The following is a 19766-nucleotide window of genomic DNA, read 5'->3' as shown; positions in this document are numbered from 1 at the left end:
TTGCCTAGTCCACTGGCTTCCAAATCTAGTCTGTCTATGTATGGACACGTGCTGGCCCATGATAGAGCTTTCACTGGCCCAGGCAAAAATAAGAATATTAAAGATACTCTAATAATGATAGCTAACACTTAAATAGCTTCCTGTGTGTGCTGGGCACTGTCCTAAATGCTTTCAACTCATTAGTCATAATAATCCTGCGAGGTAGGTTATTCTGGCTATATAACAGACTCAGACATGTCTTAAAGATCAGCCTCTTTTGTTCCTGTTTCAAGATAGAATTTTAGAAGTTGAGAAGTATATTTTGAAAAGGCATAGAAAAAAATGTGGTATATCATTATTTTAACTTTACATGTGAAAAGCCTAAGGCATGGGGAGGTAACTTCCCCACAGTCACACCCTGGGAAGTGGGGGAACCAGGCTCTGATGTCTGCACTCCAGACCACAACCCTGCCAGAACAATAGTGAGCCTTCCAGAATGCTGCATTGGTTCAATGTACAATATGTTAGAGGATGGTTGTTTTTTATATCTTTATTTGTGGGAATAAAAAATTGGCAGCTCTCCCCCTCCTTTTATTTACTGGTCCATAAAATCCAAGGTATCCCTTATAGTTATGAAACTAAGCCATGGAGAGAGAAAGCAGTTTGCCCAAGGTCAACATTTTTCATCCAGGCACTGTGATAGCTTTCCCACTGGTTTTACTGGACCTTGGAAAATGGACGTGATTTTGATAAGAGGAAGGGGTAAAGGGAAGGCTTTTTTGTCCATGCTTTTGCCGTTCAACTGTAAGGCCTGCCTGAGGTTCTAGAATGTTAACTAAGTAAAGGTTTTAATTCAGTAGTTCCCAAGGCCCTAAAAATGATTTGATGAATTTTAGGATATAGAAGGCATATTCTTCTGTGGGTTTCATTGCTAATTACTCATTGTGTCGTATTTCAGAGTTTTTTCTATATTTTAAATTGAAATCTAGAATCTCTCACACATTCATAATTTCAGAGCCGAAGACTTCTTCAACCATCTAGTCCACCTCCCCTGCTGTTTCTTGCTGCACTCAGTGTACTTATGTACTCAGTCTCATACATAACAGGCTGCTACAGTTTATTATATGTCATTTATTTTCGGGAAAAATATTTTTTTGTTTTAGGTTAGAACCACAGCTGAAACAACTACAAATTAAATATGATGAACTTAAGGAAAGAAAATCTTCCCTTAGGAATGCAGCATATTTCTTATCTAATTTAAAACAGCTTCATCAAGATTATTCAAATATTCACAAGAAAGACCCGAATGTAAAGGAAACGGTAACTTTGAATTTTACTTTTCTCACTATGCTTCAGAACGTAAAGGGCATTTGCAGGCTAGAGGACCAGAAGCTTTGTAGAAAGAGAAAAAGAGAAATGTCGATGCAATATTCGAGTCTACCCAAAACATCATTGCTGTAAATCAGTGAAAATTTGTTATATCATCACTTCTTTAGCTACTTAATTAAGGCTAGAGGAGTAGAGGAAAATCCAGAAACATTGATTTTATTCAGGCATTTATGCTTCAGAGAACTGAATTTCATCAAGGGAATTGTATCCTCTGTGTACAAATTTCAAGTGAACGACTATGCTTTGCTTTATTAAAAGTGTCATCCACATAAGACCACTCAGACGTGTTTTAAAGACCACCCTTTTTTGTTCTTTGTTCAGCCCATGTTTGTGGTATCTTTTGTATCTAAAAAACAAGCCATTATCCCATATAAATGGTAGGTGTAATTTTAGAAGTTGAGAAACATAAAAAGGGCATTAGTAGGGAAAAGTGTGGTATATTATTGTTTTAATATATTTTGTAGTTGCTTCTGGATTTTTGCTGCAGACTTTGCTACTGTTACGATAACCACCTCAGATTAATAGAAGTGTTTAAGTTACAGGAAAAAAATTGTATACCCAATAGTTTTATATAAAATGTATTAACTATCTTACGATCACACTTGTATTCTTCACTTCTAAATTTAATTTTAAGGTTTTGACACTGATCTAAAAGGTAATTCTCCTGAGCCTAAGGTTGGTTCATATATTAGATATCTGGAAATAGAATCTTTTAAAATTATTTTTCTCTGTGCCAGTTCCCAACTAGTCTAAAGCTTATTTGGAGTTGGGGATTTGGTGACTAAACTTGGAGAAATTAACAATAGCACTGACTGAATCTGAACATCCTAACTTTGGTGGAAACTTGATTTAGTGATTCTACCTTGTTTGGAATACACTGTGCTTACTGACATCCTGTCTTGGATGCCCTCAGTGCCTTCTGTACTTCCATTATGGCATCTCTCCTTTTTGCTTTATAGAGTGTAGCTATTTGGGTATATGCCTTACATCTTTTCCTAAACTAAAAATCTAGCACCACCTGTTAGTTCTCCCCCCTCCCCCCTCCGAGAGCAGGTAGCTTGAACACATTAGGCTCTCAAATATTTGTTAAACTGAATTCCATAGTGATGTAGTAGGTTATATTCTAGAGAGAATTCCATTATTAGGTGGGTGGTAGTCATAGCCTGACAGCTTTTCTGTTCAATTTTCATTTCTAAGAAAACCACCTTGAAAACATATTAAACAACAAACTATCATAAGTATGACAAAATTCTGTTAGGGGAATTTAGTCACTCACCCTTAGATACAATTTGCAACACGAAGTTTGGCTTTGTTAATTATTTCAAAATTATGAGTTGGGTTTTGTTTTTTATTTTATGTTGGGTTTGTGTCTAATTTTGTCTTTAATCATTAAGAACATTTGGATTGGCAACTTTTAAGGCATTTGGTTGATCTTCCCAATAAATAATGTTTCTAGAGAGATTTTTTTCTCATGAACTTTTATGGACCTGGTGTTCTCATTTCATTAGTTTTTGCAGTAAAAGTAAATCTGCCTCACAGTTTTCTGTGTTTAAAATAGGCATGAGATCAAGCAGAACCCACAGAGCTCTAGCAGACTTGCCCAAACCAAGTCTTGACCTGTCCCAAGTATGCTTTTCTGTTCTAAATAATTCAGATGCCACAGTTCTTTGAACCAACTGGTCTTCTGGGATGAGATCAGCTCAAGCTTTGCAAAGCGGTTCCCTTGCAACCTTATTTATCAATTATGTCCTAAGGCAATGGATTAAAACCAATTTTCTTAATGGTCCTAGTTTAGAAAAATGAAGCGTAGTTAATAGAAGGCTCTATTACAGTTGGCATTTGGTCATAACGTTGAACTATGTAAAACAGGGTTATAAGTTTTTGATATATATTAATCTAAATAATTTTCCTTCAACAGTACGATTCATCCAGCCTTCCAGCTCTGTTATTCAAAGCAAGAACCCTTTTGGGAGCTGAAAACCATCTGCAACATATCAACCATCAATTAGAGAAGCTACTTGACCAGGAATGAGAAGACCAGTCTTCTAATATGTGCCTATATAAAGATTAGTCTCATGCTACCGTCTGTTGCCTTCTGAAACTGTACTTTTATAAATAATTCTTTTTGAAAAATCAAAAGGGGAGATATATATTTTTACTTCATTTTTCCACAAAGGAGATTAGGGGAGAAAACCCCAACTTTATTACTGTTAATTTGAGTTGAACATTTCTTTTTTTAATGTATCTGAGAATGTTGCTATAATAATAAAAAGTAAACTTCTCTAATTGTTCAGACTGGTTGTATGGCCTTGTCATCAGGATTTAATATTACTTTGTCATTCAAATTAAGTGAATGAACAATGTTAAGAGGCATCAGTTTGATTGTATAGTAGTTTTAGAGGCCATAATTAACTTTTTTGTTATTGTCTTAATAAGTTTTAAAATGTTGACACCTAGTCCTAATCAGCCCCCAGACATATAAAAGAAAGAGATTTAACCTATAAATAAACATGCAAAATTAAATTGATGTAAACACAGACTAACTTTAATCAATAAGGAGATTTCTACTGAATTTAAATACACGAAAGCTAATTTTCAATAAAACTGGTTTACTTCAATAAAAAATAAGAACGGGAAAGCAAAGTGATAAAATTTAGTTAATAATATAAATAGGTTTAATAATAAGTTACTATGTTATTAAATCTGTCTTCAGGCAAATTACAGGCTGGTTATGTAAGTGTCCATAGTTAATTAGCTACTCTTGCAATACTTCTATAATTAGTTCATCGGGAATTTCATCCACTCTCCTATTATAGCTAAGAAGACTGTTCTCTGCAGCTTCCGCTAGTTCAGCATCTTCAGTAGCTTCCAAAAAAGAAGTATCATCAATTTCACTATCCCAGTCAGCACCAGACAATGTAGCTTTTGACAATGTACAAGATGATGGTTTATGAGGACTCTTGGTTTCACTGTTTGTTGTTTCGTCTGTTGTCAACTCCTCTTCCTTGAGTTCCAAAGGGGAGGGTACGGGAGAGTGCAATAGAAAGAAAATACAAGTTATCAGTCAGAATATGTGATGATTTCACCACATAGCCGATCTGGGTTGAATTAAGGTAGTATAAGACTAGTTCTTCAACAGATATTAAAATGAATATGCTGGATGATACTGTCTCCAATATAGTGACCACGGGAATAAGTTCATTAATTCAAATGCTGCTGCCATTGTAGCTCAGACACTCTTGAAACTCCAAATGTGGAAATGCCTGCAGTTCTGTGGTGCATTCTTTTCAAATATACAGATGGAGCTAGAGCAAGGGTAGACTGAATTTTTTAAAAAGTGGATAGTCCAGCTAAGGGCAAACTGGAAAATATATCTGCTATATTAACAAGACATTTCCAAACAAAATGTCTATATGATAGACTTATTTCCCTAATTATTTTAGAAAATTAAGAACATGAATTGAAAAATGTTATAGAGAACAGTTTTGAGAATTGTCAAAATATGACTATCAATTGTGTATAATATTGTATCAACATTAAATTTTCTGAATTTAATAATTTTACCATAGCTTTAAGAATGTCCTTATACTTCAGCTGCATGCTCAAGTGATGAAGGGTTTTGATGTCTGCAACTTTTCAAGAGATTTGTTATAGACCGAGTGTTTGTATCCCCCCCCCCAAAATTCATAAGTTGAAATCCTAACCCCCAATGTGATGGTATTAGGAGGTAGGCCTTTAGAGGGTGAATGGATCGTGAGGGTAGAGCCCTAATGAATGGGATTAGTGCCCATGTAAAAGAGAGTGCCACGTGAGGAACCAGTAAAAAGACGGCTCTCTCTGACCCAGGAAGCTGGCTCTCACCAGACACCAATTCTGCCTGTACCTTGATCTTAGACTTTCCAGACGTTAGAACCATGAGAAATAAATTTGTTGTTCATAGGCCACCCAGTCTATGGCCTTTGGTTATAGCAGCCCAAAATGACTGCAAGATTCATCAAAAATAATATGTATATGCACAGTAGAGGAAGAAAACAAATGTGGCCAAATGTTAACAAATGGCAAATCTAGGTGAAGGGCATAGAGAAAAGTTTCTTGTTCTTGTGCAACATTTCTGCAGGTTAAAATGTTTTTTAAAATAATGTTAAAAGACTGCAATAAAAAAACAGGCAAATAACACTGAGTGGTAATTTGGTTTAAAATACTAAAAACAAAACAAAAAAACAGATGAAGCAGAAATGACAAATGTTAATTGTTAAAACTAAGTGATAGGTACATGGGTGTTCTTTTTATTTTTTTACTTTAAATAAAAAAACCAAAATAAGTTATGTCCAAGCAGTGGCAATACCGTACACCAAAAGTACTTTCAACTTGGCATTTTTGAGGTTACTAGATAAGCACCAAAAGTACTTTTAAAAATCCACTGAAACCACAAACACCAAAATAACATTCCAAACGAACAAGGATGACATATTCCTCCTCCTCTTAGAGGCAAAGTTTATTTTTAAAAATTTAATTTGTTCTTGGTTATTTCAAAACCCTTTTTTTAACCTCGGAGGTTACCAGAGAAGCTGGCTCTCAGCTACTTTATGTACAGCTCCCACAGACCACGAATGAACTTTCCACCATTTCTATCTTGGATGTCTGAGTTTTTTCAGGAGAATTTTTTAAATCAAATTGAATAGATACAGACCATTATCTAGAATGTAAACTCAAGCCCTTATTCAGCTTGCAGCAGGTAACTTTTACTCTAACCACAACACAATAAAGGAAAAGGCTGATAGATGAGGGGGAAGAAAACACTAAAAAGTCTAGAAAATAACCTGAGTATTTAATAAAAAATTCTTGTAAAATATTAATAAGATCTCATAGAAAAGTGGACAGAGGTCAGTTACAGGTAATCCACAATAGAAATACAAATAGTAAATCTGAAGAAAGTTCAACTTCATTAATTAACTAAGAAACGTAGGGGCCGGCCTGGTGGCGCAAGCAGTTGGGTGCGCGCGCTCCGCTGCAGCGGCCCGGGGTTTGCAGGTTTGGATCCCGGGCGTGCACCGATGCAGGGCATGTTAGGCCATGCTGTGGCGGCGTCCCATATAAAGTGGAGGAAGACAGCCACGGATGCTAGTTCAGGGCCAATATTCCTCAAGAAAAAAGGGGAGGATTGGCATCAGATGTTAGCTCAGGGCTAGTCCTCCTCACACAAAAGTAAAACAACTGAAATACCACTTGTCGCCTACCACTTTGGTAAAGATTAAAAGGTAAAAATAAGCAATGCTGGCAAAAGTTTGGGGTGACAGATGCTCTCATAAACTGTGAAGCCTAATGTCCTATCATTTTTATGGAGAGCAATGTGGTAATATGTACTACTGAAAATATTTGTGATAGTTTAAGTAGGGAAAAAAGCCTGCAAAGTAATATGTATACCATGACTTTAAAATATATACATATAAGCATACATAGGTACAAATTCTGGAAAATATATGCCAAAATACTTACATCAGTTATCTCTGAGTGGTCAAATTATGAGTGAGGATGATTATTTTTGCCCCCTTTCGCTTTTTATGTATTTTCTAATTTTTTCCTACAATGAATGTGAATTATTTGGGTAGATAAAAGTTTTATTTTTGGTGAGGGAGGAAGATCAGCCCTGAGCTAACATCCATGCCAATCCTCCTCTTTTTGCTGAGGAAGATTGGCCCTGGGCTAACATCTGTGCCCATCTTCCTCCACTTTATATGGAGCGTCACCACAGCATGGCCTGAAAAGCAGTGCGTCGGTGCGTCAGTGCGCATCCGGGATCTGAACCTGGGCCGCCAGCAGTGGAGGGCGCGCACTGAAAGGCTATGCCACAGGGCCGGCCCCAATAAAAGTTTTTAAAGGCAAAGTGTTGGTTTGGCAATCTACCAAAACTAAAAATGCATATACCCTTTGACACAATTCTAATTCTAGAAATTGAAATCTGGACACATTTGGACACTACTCACAGCTCATTTATACTGTTGTACCAAGAACTAGTTAGTAATGAGAAAGAAAATAAAAACTGCACTTACGTCTTTGAGAAGAAACTGGAGACATACTTCAGCAGGTAATGGAAAACCTGAATCAGAAACAGTAAAATTATTTTATATAGGTACCTAATTTTTACTTTGTGGTAAAAGTAAAAATTAATAACTCACAGTCAGATTTGAAGTTTCCTGCTTTACATACAGGGTCATGACATTTCTGATACCAAACTTCGTTTTTCAGATCAACCAAAATCCTTTACGTTAAAAAAAAGAAAAAAATTATTACTTAATACCCAGATTGGATAGAAAACAAAATTCAGCTTCATGCTGTTTACAAGAGATATGCAGAACATGGAGAGGAGTTAAAAAGTAAAAGGATGGACATAGATATACACCAACCAAAAGCAAACTGTGGTTGCCAAAAATCACAAAAAAATGGACTTTAGGTCAAAAAGGACATATTGACAAAAGTTCCTCCCAGGAAGACAGACTAATTCCCAATCTGTACCCAGCAAGATACTTCAAAGTATGTGAGCAAAACTGACAGAACTTCCAGGATAAGCAAATCTTCTACCATAAATCAAGATTTTCAAAAGCATTCTTTTGATAACTGATACAACAACCACAAAAAAATTCAGTAATGATACAGAAAATTTAAATGACATAATTAAAAAGCAATTAACAAATTTGATATAATAGTCATATATGAATAATGCTTCAAATAATTAGAAGCAGCTCTTTACATTCACATATAAAACAATGATAAAAATTGACTATGCTAGAGGCTGGCCCTCTGGCCTAGTGGTTAAGTTTGGGGCGCCCCACTTTGGTGGCCCAGGTTCAGTTCCCCGGTGTGGACCTACACCACTCGTCAGCAGCCATGATGTGGCGGTGACCCACATACAAAATAGAGGAAGATTGGCAACAGATGTTAGCTCAGGGCTGATCTTCTTCGCAAAAAGAGGAAGATTGGCAACAGATGTTAGCTCAGGGTGAATCTTCCTCGGCAAAAAAAAAAAATTGACAATGCTAGGTACCATGTGAATTTCACCAAATTTAAAAGTATTCATTCACACAACACATTCTCTGAGTACATAGCAAATTATTTAGAAATAACAAAAAGACACTTAACAGAAACCCATAACTTGGAAATTAAAAACATTTCTAAATAACCAACGACTCAAGGAAAAATCATGATGGCAATTAGAAAATGCTTAGAACTGAATGGAATTGAAAATACATATTAAAATATGTGAAATAGAGCTAAAGTAATCTATAGAGGGAAATTTAGAATCTTAAAAGATTATTTACAAAAAAGAATGGCTAAAGACAAATGAGTTAAGTAAGTAACTTGGAAAATGAACAACAGCATAAACTTAATAAAAGGCAAGAAGTAATAAAGAGAAAAAATTAAAAAGAATCAACAAGGCCAAAATGTGAAAACTAATAAGTTTCTTGCAAGATTAAACAAAAAATAAAGACACATATGTAATTACAAATTCAGTGCAGATGTAAGTACCAATGCAGAATAGACTAAAAATATAAGAATATTATGAACGACTTTTGCCAGTAACATTGAAAATTCTGGTAAAACAGACAAAATACTAGATAAAAATATAACAAACTAAGCAAACTTAAAACATTACAGAAAACTTAGACAATCCTATAACCATAAAAAATAAAATTCTAAAAATTTGATTAAGTAGCTTAAAATCTTCCCACATTTCACAGAAAAGGAAACATAAAAGGCTAACGTTCCTTGCGGCAGTGGGACACGTACCCAGGGGAGAAAAATGCAGGCGACTTAGTCTAGTCGCCTCATAAACATTCCAATAATAGATTTACTAATAAACAGACTGATGCTGCAGATCCCCACTGTCTACCAAAGTACCCCAGGACATGTAGGATAGTGACATCTTCCCAGAGAAACACAGTGATACTTGACCTCTGTCAAGCACCCCACAAACTACTTGCTTGCAGTTCATGACTTCAATATTACATCACCCTTCATTCCTTTCAGTGATGTCCTACCTTTGTAGAGCTGGGGTTTTTTTGGTAGAGCTTTGATAAAAAGTACCATAAACATCAATGTCGAACGAGACATGACGGTGGGGACAGCAGTGTCCAATTTGATTCCAAGGTTTAAGAGGTTATGCAGTGCTCAAAAGGACACATTCCATTAATAAGTAACTGTATTAAGAAGGGTCAAAAGGTACAAGCTTCCAGTTAGAAAATAAATAAGTCATGGGGGTATAATGTACAGTGTGATGACTATAGTTAATAATATTGTATTGCCTAGTGGAAGGTTGCTAAGAGAGTAAATCTTAAAAGTTCTCATCACAAGAAAAAAATTTTGCAACTATGTATGGTGACAGATGTTAACTAGACTTATTGTGGTGATCATTTCACAATATATACAAACATCAAATCATTATGTTGTACATCTGAAACTATGTTATATGTCAATTACACCTCAATAAAAAAAGAATGAAATAAAAATATTATTTTCTTTCAATTTATGAATATTGTTTTTTCAAAGAGCTACTAAATTGTTAGAACATAAACACTTATTAAGGTGTTTGAAACTAATTAATAAACAGAACATTAGGTATTTCTTTTGGCTTCACAACAATGTGAAAAAATTACTAAGATACTAAGGGCTACATGAACCGAGAAAGCCTGGGAACCTCTGGGCCGATGGTATTTGCTAGGGGGAGTGTCCTTAGCTACAGAATGCTCTTTGCAGGATGTTTCTGATTTCTGCCTATAGTAAATAAACCTAGAGTCTATTTATTTATGAGGCACGGTTCCCTGGAAAAGTCACACATGCTATCTAACTATATGAGTATAAAATGCAGATGTTTCATAACCTCAGTGCTCCCTGCTCTGTGCGGTGACTGCTCACTTCTGCCTTGGCTTTCACCCTGGGTCAAGAGAGTGTCCAGTGCAGAAGGCCCGGGGGCGCCAACCGTGCCAGATGCCTCAGCCCTCACTCTGCTTCACCTGTGCCTTTTGACTCCTTGTACCTTTAAAATTATTAGTAAGGCTTGACATCGGGTAAGATCTCTGATTCGTATGAGTGAGGTTAGACAATCCAATCCTCAAATTCATTAGTAATCAGAGAAATTCAGATGAAAACTACAAATCTTTTTATACCCACAGATTAGCAAAACAAATTTTCAAAACCTAACAATACCAAAGTCTTGGTGAAAATATGGAGCGGCAGGAAATCTGAAAACACCGCTGGTGGGAGTATAAGTTAGTATGATCATTTGGGAAAATAATTTATTATCTAGTAAAGCATGTGCACATTCCATGACACAGAAATTCTACTTTTAGATATATCCTTTGAGAAACTCTTGCATATGTGCACTAGGCAATACATACAAGAATATCTGTAGCTTCACTGTTCATAACAGTAAGCCAAATGTCCATAGTAGGACAACAGATAAACTGGCATATGTATAGTTATATAAAGGCATACTATACGATAAAGAAAAAAGAGGAAGCTACAGCCACATGCTGCAATACGGGTGAACCTCACAAATAGTGTTGACCAAAAAGCAAGTCAAAGGATGCAATTTACATAAGATTCAAAAATATATAAAATGAAACAATATATTGTTTGGGGATACAAATATATATGGAAAAAATCATAAAGAAAAGCTAAGATTAACACAAATCCAGGATAATAGCTATTATCTCTGAGGACCAGAGAAGAAGAAATTGGGGTTGGGCCCACAAGGTGCTTCTGAGGTCTGATCAAGTTCTCCTTCTTAAGGGGGGTAGCAGATATGACAAGTGGTCATTCTAGTGTTAGTCTTTAAAATGTAAAGTGTACATTACATACACTCTTTTATATGTACAATATATTTTACAGTTAAGAAAAAGAATAGATTATGGATACATAATACAACCCGGTAATTCTTCAGAAAGAAATATATCGCAACTTGAGAATCTCAAAAAGTTAAAAGATGATCATTGTAAAGTTACATGCATAGGAAAGAAACTAGAAAGACACACCAAAATCATAACTGTAGTTATTACCGGTTCTGGGACTATGGGGGATCTTTTCCTTTGTGTTTTTCTCTTATAGTTTTGTGTACTGAACCTTTAGTTTTTGAAGTTTTTTTTTTTAACTGAATTAATCTATATGTAAGTATAGCACTGAATCATGCTACCCAACATGTTTTCCAGCTTTCTAGCAAGTTTCATGAGCATTTTCTCATGTCTGGCACATGCGCTGGTTATGCCTGATGTACAGAAGTCTCAGCTTTGACATTAAATATAAAACAGCAAAATTTCTCATAACTGATAACTACTAAGTTTGTATTTTATCCCTATTCTAACCATATCTTTATATTATTTAAAATTCTATTTCTGGTTTTACTTCATCCTTTACTTCTCCTTTTGCCAGGGGCATTTTAAAGAAAACTCCTAACACAGGGCCTGGCATATACAGCAAGCATTCAACAACTATTGGTTCCCTTCCATACCGTTCTTTGTCTTGAACATGTCAACATAGCCTTAACTCCAACGCCTAACACTGAGTAGTTTCCTTCTTGCCCAGGTTTGCTCAGTTTCGATTTAGACTCCATGAGGTGCCAAAGGCCAGGGGCCACAAAGGAGAGACATACCTCCATCATCACTGCTCATCCACCTCTCCACCGCCTCTAGCTTCCTTCTAGCCCTACTCAAGTCTACCCTAGTCTTCTCCAGACCATACTATCTAGATTACTTTACCAAATAAAGTACAAATAGAGATAATATGTGCTAGAAAAAGGTAATAATTAAGATATTCAAATTAAAGACTGTAAAACACAAACCAAAAATGACATAAATTGAATTACAACTAAATTTATCAAAAAGACAAAATCATCTTTATATTCTCAAATTTATTTAAAAATTATAAATATTTAAAACATAGTATTGGTTAAATACATAGAATTCATTAATAAGCAATATTACTTACATGATATTGTTACTCTTGTGAGCTCTTCCAATGTTTTCACACCAGCGATATTTACAAATATCATACACCAATAATTCTTCTAGGAAAAAGTAGTTCCAACGCCGAATTCCTAAAATGCAAATAATATTTCTAAAGGTATTTTTACTCTATCATATAACAGTTAATAAAGAATAAGATTATCTTTACCTCCTTTAATTCCATTTTTATTCACCAAAGAAAGAACAAATTGATCAATTTCAGGGTAGGGTGAACACTGAAAACCTTCAATTCTTTCTACTGCAACAGAGAGAAAAGTTAATTACAAATTATAATGGCTAAAAGGTGAGGAGTTAAATCTTGATTTAAGTTGTTGTTTAATACAATTTGCAACCCTCCAGATATTTTTCCTTTTTGGCAATTTGCCTTTCATCCAGTCATGGATTCTTATTTTTTTTTAATTGAGGTATAATTGACATAAATTATATTAGTTTCAGGTGTACAACATAATGATTTGCTATTTGTACATATTGCAGAACGATCACCACAATAAGTCTAGTAACATGGATTCTTATTCACCTACAAGGAAGCAGGAAGATTCAAACCTCTCAGGTCAAATGTTAACTAATTTTCTTGAAAAGCATTTATAATCATTTCAATTGCTTTCTTCACTCTGATAAAGAGAAAGGCAGCCCCTTACATCCAGGAGCTGGCCTATTATTATCAGTTAGGCTTTGGTGTTGCTATAAACTGGCTGGGCACTCACAGCTCAGCCCTGTGTTCTCCTGTTAATCATAAACCATTCCACAGAACTTCAACATCAGATAAGATGACTCTGTGGCCATGACGGTTCAAGACAAAAACAAGACCACTCTGTAATCATGTGTGAGCACAGACAAAACAGGAACATTTTCCAGACCACAAAAATGACCAACCACCCCCATCCTGTCTAATATAAGTAACTGTTCCTTCTTTACTAACTATATAGTTTTAGTCAGTCTGCAGTCTGCCTTCTTTCTAGATAAGATTTATCAAGATATTCAATCATAGAATTGTCGCTGACAGCACACAGTTCAGAACAAAGCCACGCTTCCTTGGACACTCCTCAAAAGCACCTAACCCAAGCCTGAATCCTGTAAGTTATTCCTAACACCCTTTCACTGTGATGCCCCACGGTTCCCTATGGTGTGCGTTCTCCACCGCTGCTGCCAGTGATAAACTCAGCTTGCTCACTACACATGTGGTCTTTAGCTGTAGGGCACTGACAATTCAGTTATATTTTGTATCTAAGAATCTACCGGAATAGTTGAGAATAATTTATTTAAAATCTCATTTAATTTTTAAATACAGAATAATCTAGTTTTCTGAAAGCCCATATTTCACTTACAAAAGTAATATGCATAATTGGAGAAATTTTGGAAAATATATTAAAGCAGAAATGAGAGAAATAAACTTCAAATCAATGTCTAGAAATAACTGTTAAACATCTAGAAGAAACACATATAAGAATATATGTTATCCATATTTTTTAATAAAACTTGTGATCACACTTCACATATAATTTTAGAGTCTACCTTTTCTCTTAACATCATAAATGAACATTTTCCATATTATACAGGCTTTATAAACTTAAATGGCTACAGAGTATTTTGATGTAATCAATGTAACCAATCCCATTTTGTTGTACCTTTAGATTGTTTTCAGTTTTTCACTATTATAAACAATTATAGCCCAAAATATGTGTATAAAAATGTTTACTGGAGAGTTTATGTCTGAAATCTTAGAAAAAACATATCTGTTCTTCCGTATAGAAATGAAGGACATACAGATTTCATGAAAAACTATGCAGCCGTTAAAAGAATAAGGAAGCTCTCCACATATCGGAAATACAGGAAAAGCTCTGCTGGGTTAAATAGGAAACTATTAACAGTGGTTACCCATCTTTGATTGTGGACAGAGGGGTGAAGAAAACTTTTAGTTTTTTTAATTTTAATATGTGTTTATTTATACAAACAATCTAGGTTATTTTTGTATTTTTTTCAAAAACATCATAAAATGAAAATTTGTGAATCAGCTTTAAAATAAAATAAATTTTGTATCCTTAAATTTTCATAGGAAATTGTTTTCTTAAAATTACCTGAAGTGCTGGTACCATTAAAATCCTCAACTCGTTTTTGTTCATTCTGAAATGTGTCACATGTAAGAATTCGTAAAGTATCTGAGAATCTGAAGAAGAAAATATGTACAACATAGTAACATTATATTAGAATTAAAGAGACATGGCTTGGGCCTGCCCCGTGGCTTAGCGGTTAAGTATGCGCGCTCCGCTACTGGCGGCCCAGGTTCGGATCCCGGGCGCGCACCGAGGCACCGCTTCTCCGGCCATGCTGAGGCTGCGTCCCACATACAGCAACTAGAAGGATGTGCAACTATTACATACAACTATCTACTGGGGCTTTGGGGAGAAAAAAGGAGGAGGATTGGCAATAGATGTTAGCTCAGGGCCGGTCTTCCTCAGCAAAAAGAGGAGGATTAGCACAGATGTTAGCTCAGGGCTGATCTTCCTCAAAAAAAATAAATAAATAAAATAAAATAAATAAATCAATAAAAATAAATAAAAAGAGACACGGCTACAGAAAAAATGAATTTCAAATAGTTCCATATTAAAATCCTTTGTTCAACAGCTAATTGTTTTAGGACATTTATGCCACATTTGCCTACAAAAGCACCAACCCTACCCATATGAAAAAGAGTAGTTTGGTGAACATTTAAAATAACTTTCCTCAACTATAAAGTGAATCAGAGGACTCTAGGACAGCTGAAGCTACAGAAGAAAGTATAAATCTAGTCCCCAAACATACAGAGCTTTTGAAACTTTTGTTACAATAATTTAAAGAGTGTGAATAATAGGAAGACAGAAGAAAAGAGGGATGAAAGTAAAGGGGAAAATGGATTCAAATTAACTGAAAGAAAAGATATATTCATAACCATAAAGAATTTAGCCTTTATTTCAGGAAGAAAAATACCTGATATTTACTAGGATACACAAAAGACAGTTAAGGTAACCCTATTGAGTAGAAGAACTCTCCACTTCTGTGAAATTACATTGAAACCACAGAAGAAATGGGATTTGGGAATCGGGAGACTACCTGTACTTGAGGCTGTACTACAGGCCAACTGTGTTGCTTTTCCCATACGTTATAGAACGTGATCTTGTTCTGATGTCAACACAGTACGCAGCAACAGTCATATAATTTGTACACTACTACCATACTACTTCTAGAATCTCAGAGACTACTACTACTAACAACTAATGTTTACAGAACAAAGACCACGTGCCAGGCACTGCTGTAAATGTCTTACATGTACAGCTTTAACTTACTTAATCCTCACAACTCCCGAAGATAGGTGTTGATATTATTTCCATTTTAAAGGTAAGGAGGGGCCGGCCCTGTGGCGCAGCGGTTAAGTGCGCGCACTCTGATGCTGGTGGCCCGGGTTCAGATCCCGGGTGCGCACCAACTTACAGCTTGTCAGGCCACGCTGTGGCGGCGTCCCATATAAAGTAGAGGAAGACAGGCATGGATGTTGGCCCAGGGCCAGTCTTCCTGACCAAAAAAAGAGGAGGATTGGCAGATGTTAGCACAGGGCTGATCTTCCTCACAAAAAAATAAATAAATAAATAAAGGTAAGGAAACTAAGACTTTGATGTTACTTCTGAGATATGTTATGAAAGAAATAAAAAAGTCCAGAAATATAGGAAGACAAACAATGCATCTTCCCACTCTCCTGGGTAACCAACCGCTGCCAAGTGGACATCCAGATATAACTTTCCCTAGAGAAATGCATTCTAAATATTTTTATTACAATTCATTTCTATGAAATTTCTCATTAAAATTATATTTAGGGAAGTCAGAGGGAGAAGAATTAGAGCAAGTTAATTTAGCAAGGCAATTTAGTCTGATCCTTAATCACATGGTTTAGACTGAACAAAAATTGCCAGCCCAGAATGAAAGGGAATGCAGGTAAATATTTCTGTGAAAGATGTCTTTCACACTTTTTAAAAATGACCAAAACATGAAAATCTAAATGTTCAATAATAGAACTTACAAAAAATTAGAGTATATCAATATAACGGAAAGTTATATAGGCATTAAAAGTTTTACTTACAGTTCACTGTTGGCAAGTTATTAACTTGGCAAATATTAATGATGTAATGTTGAGTGGATCAAACAGGTGACATAACCATATAAATAATGATTTAAAGAAACATTTTTTGAAGGAACGAGCTATATAAATTATATGTATGTAAGTGCACATATGAAAAGAAAATGAGATGTTTCCCAATGCAATACAAGTAGTTTTTATTTTCTTCTTTACAGAAGTGATAATCATTTTAGAAAAACTGGAAAATATATAAAATGTAACTGTAAAAGGATATAAAGAGAAGACTAAGTGGTTAAAAAAGAACTTTTACTATCATTTTTCAGTTAATGGACAAAAGAGAACAGTTTATCTAAAATTTAAAGAACTTTCTTTTTTTTTTTTGGTGAGGAAGACTGGCCGTGAGCTAACATCTGTGCCCATCTTCCTCCATTTTGTATGTGGGATGCTGCCATAGCATGCCTTGATGAGCGACGCACAGGTCCGTGCCTGGGATTCAAACCTGCGAACTCTGGGCTGCCAAAGCAGAGCAAACGAACTTAACCGCTAAGCTACTGGGCCAACCCCAAGAACTGACTTTCTTTTTCTTAAGGAAGAATGAGTTTACACAATTCACATTTTAGTACTATACAATGCCATTCACTGCTTAATAAATATTCATGAATACACAATGGTTTAATTCTGGTACCATATACCTGACATTGCTGACCAAAGAAGAGAGGAAATATTGATATTCTTCAGAAATATTCGTTGACTGTGTAGGAGAAAATCTGTTATCTTCAGCGACCTCCAAAGCCACATGCTTTCCTATTTTTGATGATTTATATAGACGAAAGTTTCTATTTCTTGTATAAACTCCTATATCAAAAATTAATAAAACAAAATGAACACGTTTTCAGTGACTTTTTTTGTTTTTAATAATTTTATTTATTTATTTTCCCCCAAAGCCCCAGTAGATAGTTGTACGTCATAGTTGCACATCCTTCTAGTTGCTGTATGTGGGACGCGGCCTCAGCATGGCCGGAGAAGTGGTGCGTTGGTGCGTGCCCGGGATCCGAACCCAGGCCACCAGCAGCGGAGCACGAGCACTTACCCGCTAAGCCACGGGGCCGGCCCTCAGTGACTTATTTTTATAGTCACCACATACTAAATTAATTTGTATAGCATTATTAGAAGAAACAATTGGTTCTGGCTCAAGATGGCAATGTAGGAAGATCCTAAAGTCACCACCTTCCAGGGACACACTGAATCTACAACTATATACGGAAAAACTTCCTGTGAAAAAAAACTGAAAACTGGTGGAGCAACCCATCCACATTGGGCAAACGAGAGAGAAACCACACAGAAGCGGGTAGAAAAGGCTGAGACCATCTTGCCATAAACCTCGCCCCGGCACAGCAACCCACAATCGGGAGGGAACTCAGAACCTGGAGCTTCTTCCTGAGGAGCAAAGAGTTTGCACCCCACATTGGGCACCAACTTTTAAGAGTGGCATCTGAGAGACGAACCCCCAAAACATCTGGCTTTGAAGACCAACTGGGCTCATACCCACAAGACCAGCTGGGCTGTGGCAAACTGAGGAACAGCTCATAAAGGGCTCGTGTGCACACTCACCGACCCCAGAGCCCAACACAGAAGCAGCCCTTTAAAAAGCACCCAGACTTTATGTGAAAGAGACTCACTTGCTAATTTTAAAGCACTAGTCTGATAGGCCAGGGCTCCTGCTAGGATACTCTCCGGGGACAGAGGCTGGTAGGCGCCATCTTCCTGCTCTCCCTCTGCCTTGCTAAAGCTGGCAGGTGCCGTCTTTTTTTTCTTTTCGGGCAGTTGCCAGATGGCAACTAAAGCCTAAAGATTTAGGCTCCAATCAGTGGGTGCCAGCTTCCATGATCTCCTGCTTGCTAAATTGGCAGGTGCTATCCTTTTTATTTTCTTTTTCCTTTTTTCAGCGGCTGCAATCTTTGCACTCCCCTCTGCCTTGCTCCAGCCAGTGGGCACCACCTTCATACTCTCCCTCTGCTGTGCTCCAGAGCACCAGTATCTCCCAGAGAGGAGCTTCTACACATGTCCGGTACCCCAGTTTTTACAAGTTGTGACACAATTTTTGCAGCTGCCACTGAGGGGATACCACTTGATCGTCTGGCTCTAGAGGCCAGGGGTGCTTGAGTTCCTGAGTCCAACAGGACTGTAACAATCAGAGAGACAGTTCTTGGCAGGCTACCACCCCTAGGGCACTGCACAGACAGCAGACTGAAACACACCTGCAGCCTTTCTATGAAAGAGGCCTACTTGCTTGTACTGGAGCTTTGGCCTTAAGGGTAGGATTCAGGTTTTGCACACGGAGCTGCTCTCAGGGAATGTAGGCCAAGGGATGCTCTCTTTGCAATCTCCCTCTACCTCAATACAGCTCACTGGTTTCTCCCAGAAAGGAGCTTATACACTCGTCTGGAGCCCTGATTTTTGTGACTGCTGCCCAAGGGATACCTCCAGATCACCTGGCTCTGGTGGCCATCAAGGCTTACACTTGCAGCCCTGGGGACTGTATATATTTGCATTCTTTAAAAGCTGCTGCCTGAGGGTTTAGCTTCTAATTAGCATGAATCTAAGTGCTAACAGAGATCTCCTTTGGGATAATGACCAGTCTTGGCATACTCTCAACTACTGGGAGCTATTAAAAATAAAACAGGCTGCTTTCACAATCACAAAGGTTTGAGAGACAACCAAGAGCTAAGGCAGAATTGAACAATGAAGTTCATCTCCTACACAAGCCAACCTTTTAAGAGTGGGAAAGGTGGCTGTTTCATCTAATGCATAGAAACCAACACAAAGAATCAAACAAAATAAAGAAACAAAGAAATATGTTCCAAACAAAGACCAAGATAAAACGTCAGAAAAAAAAACTTCAATGAAAAAGAGATAAGTAATTTATCTGATAAAGATCTCAAGATAATGGTCATAAAGATGTTCACTGAAATATACTGAGAACTTCAACAAAGAGGTAGAAAATATAAGAAACTACCAAACAGAAGTCACAGAGCTGAAGAATACAGTAACTGAACTGAAAAATACACCAGAGGGGTTTGAAGCAGAAGAGAGGATCAGTGAACCTGAAGACAGGGCAGAGGAACTTACCCAAACAGGGCAGCAAAAAGAGAAAAGAATTTTAAAAAGTGAAGATACCTTAAGGGACTTCTGAGACAACATCAAGCAGACTAACATTTGCATTATAGGAGACCCAGAAAAAGAAGAGAGAAAGGGGCAGAAAATTTATTTGAAAAAAT

The 19766-nt window shown here is 36.6% G+C and overlaps 2 protein-coding genes across 8 annotated transcripts in view; one reads left to right on the top strand and one right to left on the bottom strand.

Annotated features, from left to right (window-relative positions):
- Window positions 1–3756, top strand: part of CENPU (centromere protein U) — a 44218-nt gene extending 40462 nt beyond the window's left edge. The window contains exons 12-13 of one of the 2 annotated variants that reach the window (XM_058524980.1): window positions 1143–1299; window positions 3287–3749. In XM_058524980.1, the coding sequence (XP_058380963.1) occupies window positions 1143–1299; window positions 3287–3400 (271 nt within the window). In that variant the 3' untranslated portion in view covers window positions 3401–3749. Of the gene's footprint in view, window positions 1–1142; window positions 1300–3286 lie in introns of both variants that reach the window. The other variant, XM_058524981.1, reaches the window with a different exon arrangement.
- A 134-nt stretch (window positions 3757–3890) lies between these two features.
- The window catches only part of PRIMPOL (primase and DNA directed polymerase), a 42791-nt gene continuing 26915 nt past the window's right edge, over window positions 3891–19766 (bottom strand). For 5 of the 6 annotated variants that reach the window (XM_058524976.1, XM_058524975.1, XM_058524979.1 and 2 more), the window contains 7 exons: window positions 17181–17343; window positions 14459–14547; window positions 12532–12621; window positions 12346–12454; window positions 7545–7627; window positions 7419–7465; window positions 3892–4372 (listed from right to left, as the gene is read on the bottom strand). In XM_058524976.1, the coding sequence (XP_058380959.1) occupies window positions 4124–4372; window positions 7419–7465; window positions 7545–7627; window positions 12346–12454; window positions 12532–12621; window positions 14459–14547; window positions 17181–17343 (830 nt within the window). In that variant the 3' untranslated portion in view covers window positions 3892–4123. Of the gene's footprint in view, window positions 4373–7418; window positions 7466–7544; window positions 7628–12345; window positions 12455–12531; window positions 12622–14458; window positions 14548–17180; window positions 17344–19766 lie in introns of all 6 variants that reach the window. The other variant, XM_058524978.1, reaches the window with a different exon arrangement.

Source organism: Diceros bicornis, chromosome 29 (genome assembly GCF_020826845.1).
Source record: "Diceros bicornis minor isolate mBicDic1 chromosome 29, mDicBic1.mat.cur, whole genome shotgun sequence".
In the NCBI taxonomy this organism is placed as follows: Eukaryota; Metazoa; Chordata; class Mammalia; order Perissodactyla; family Rhinocerotidae; genus Diceros; species Diceros bicornis.
Note: the sequence above shows the minus strand (reverse complement) of the source record. Positions and strands in the feature narration are given on the sequence as shown.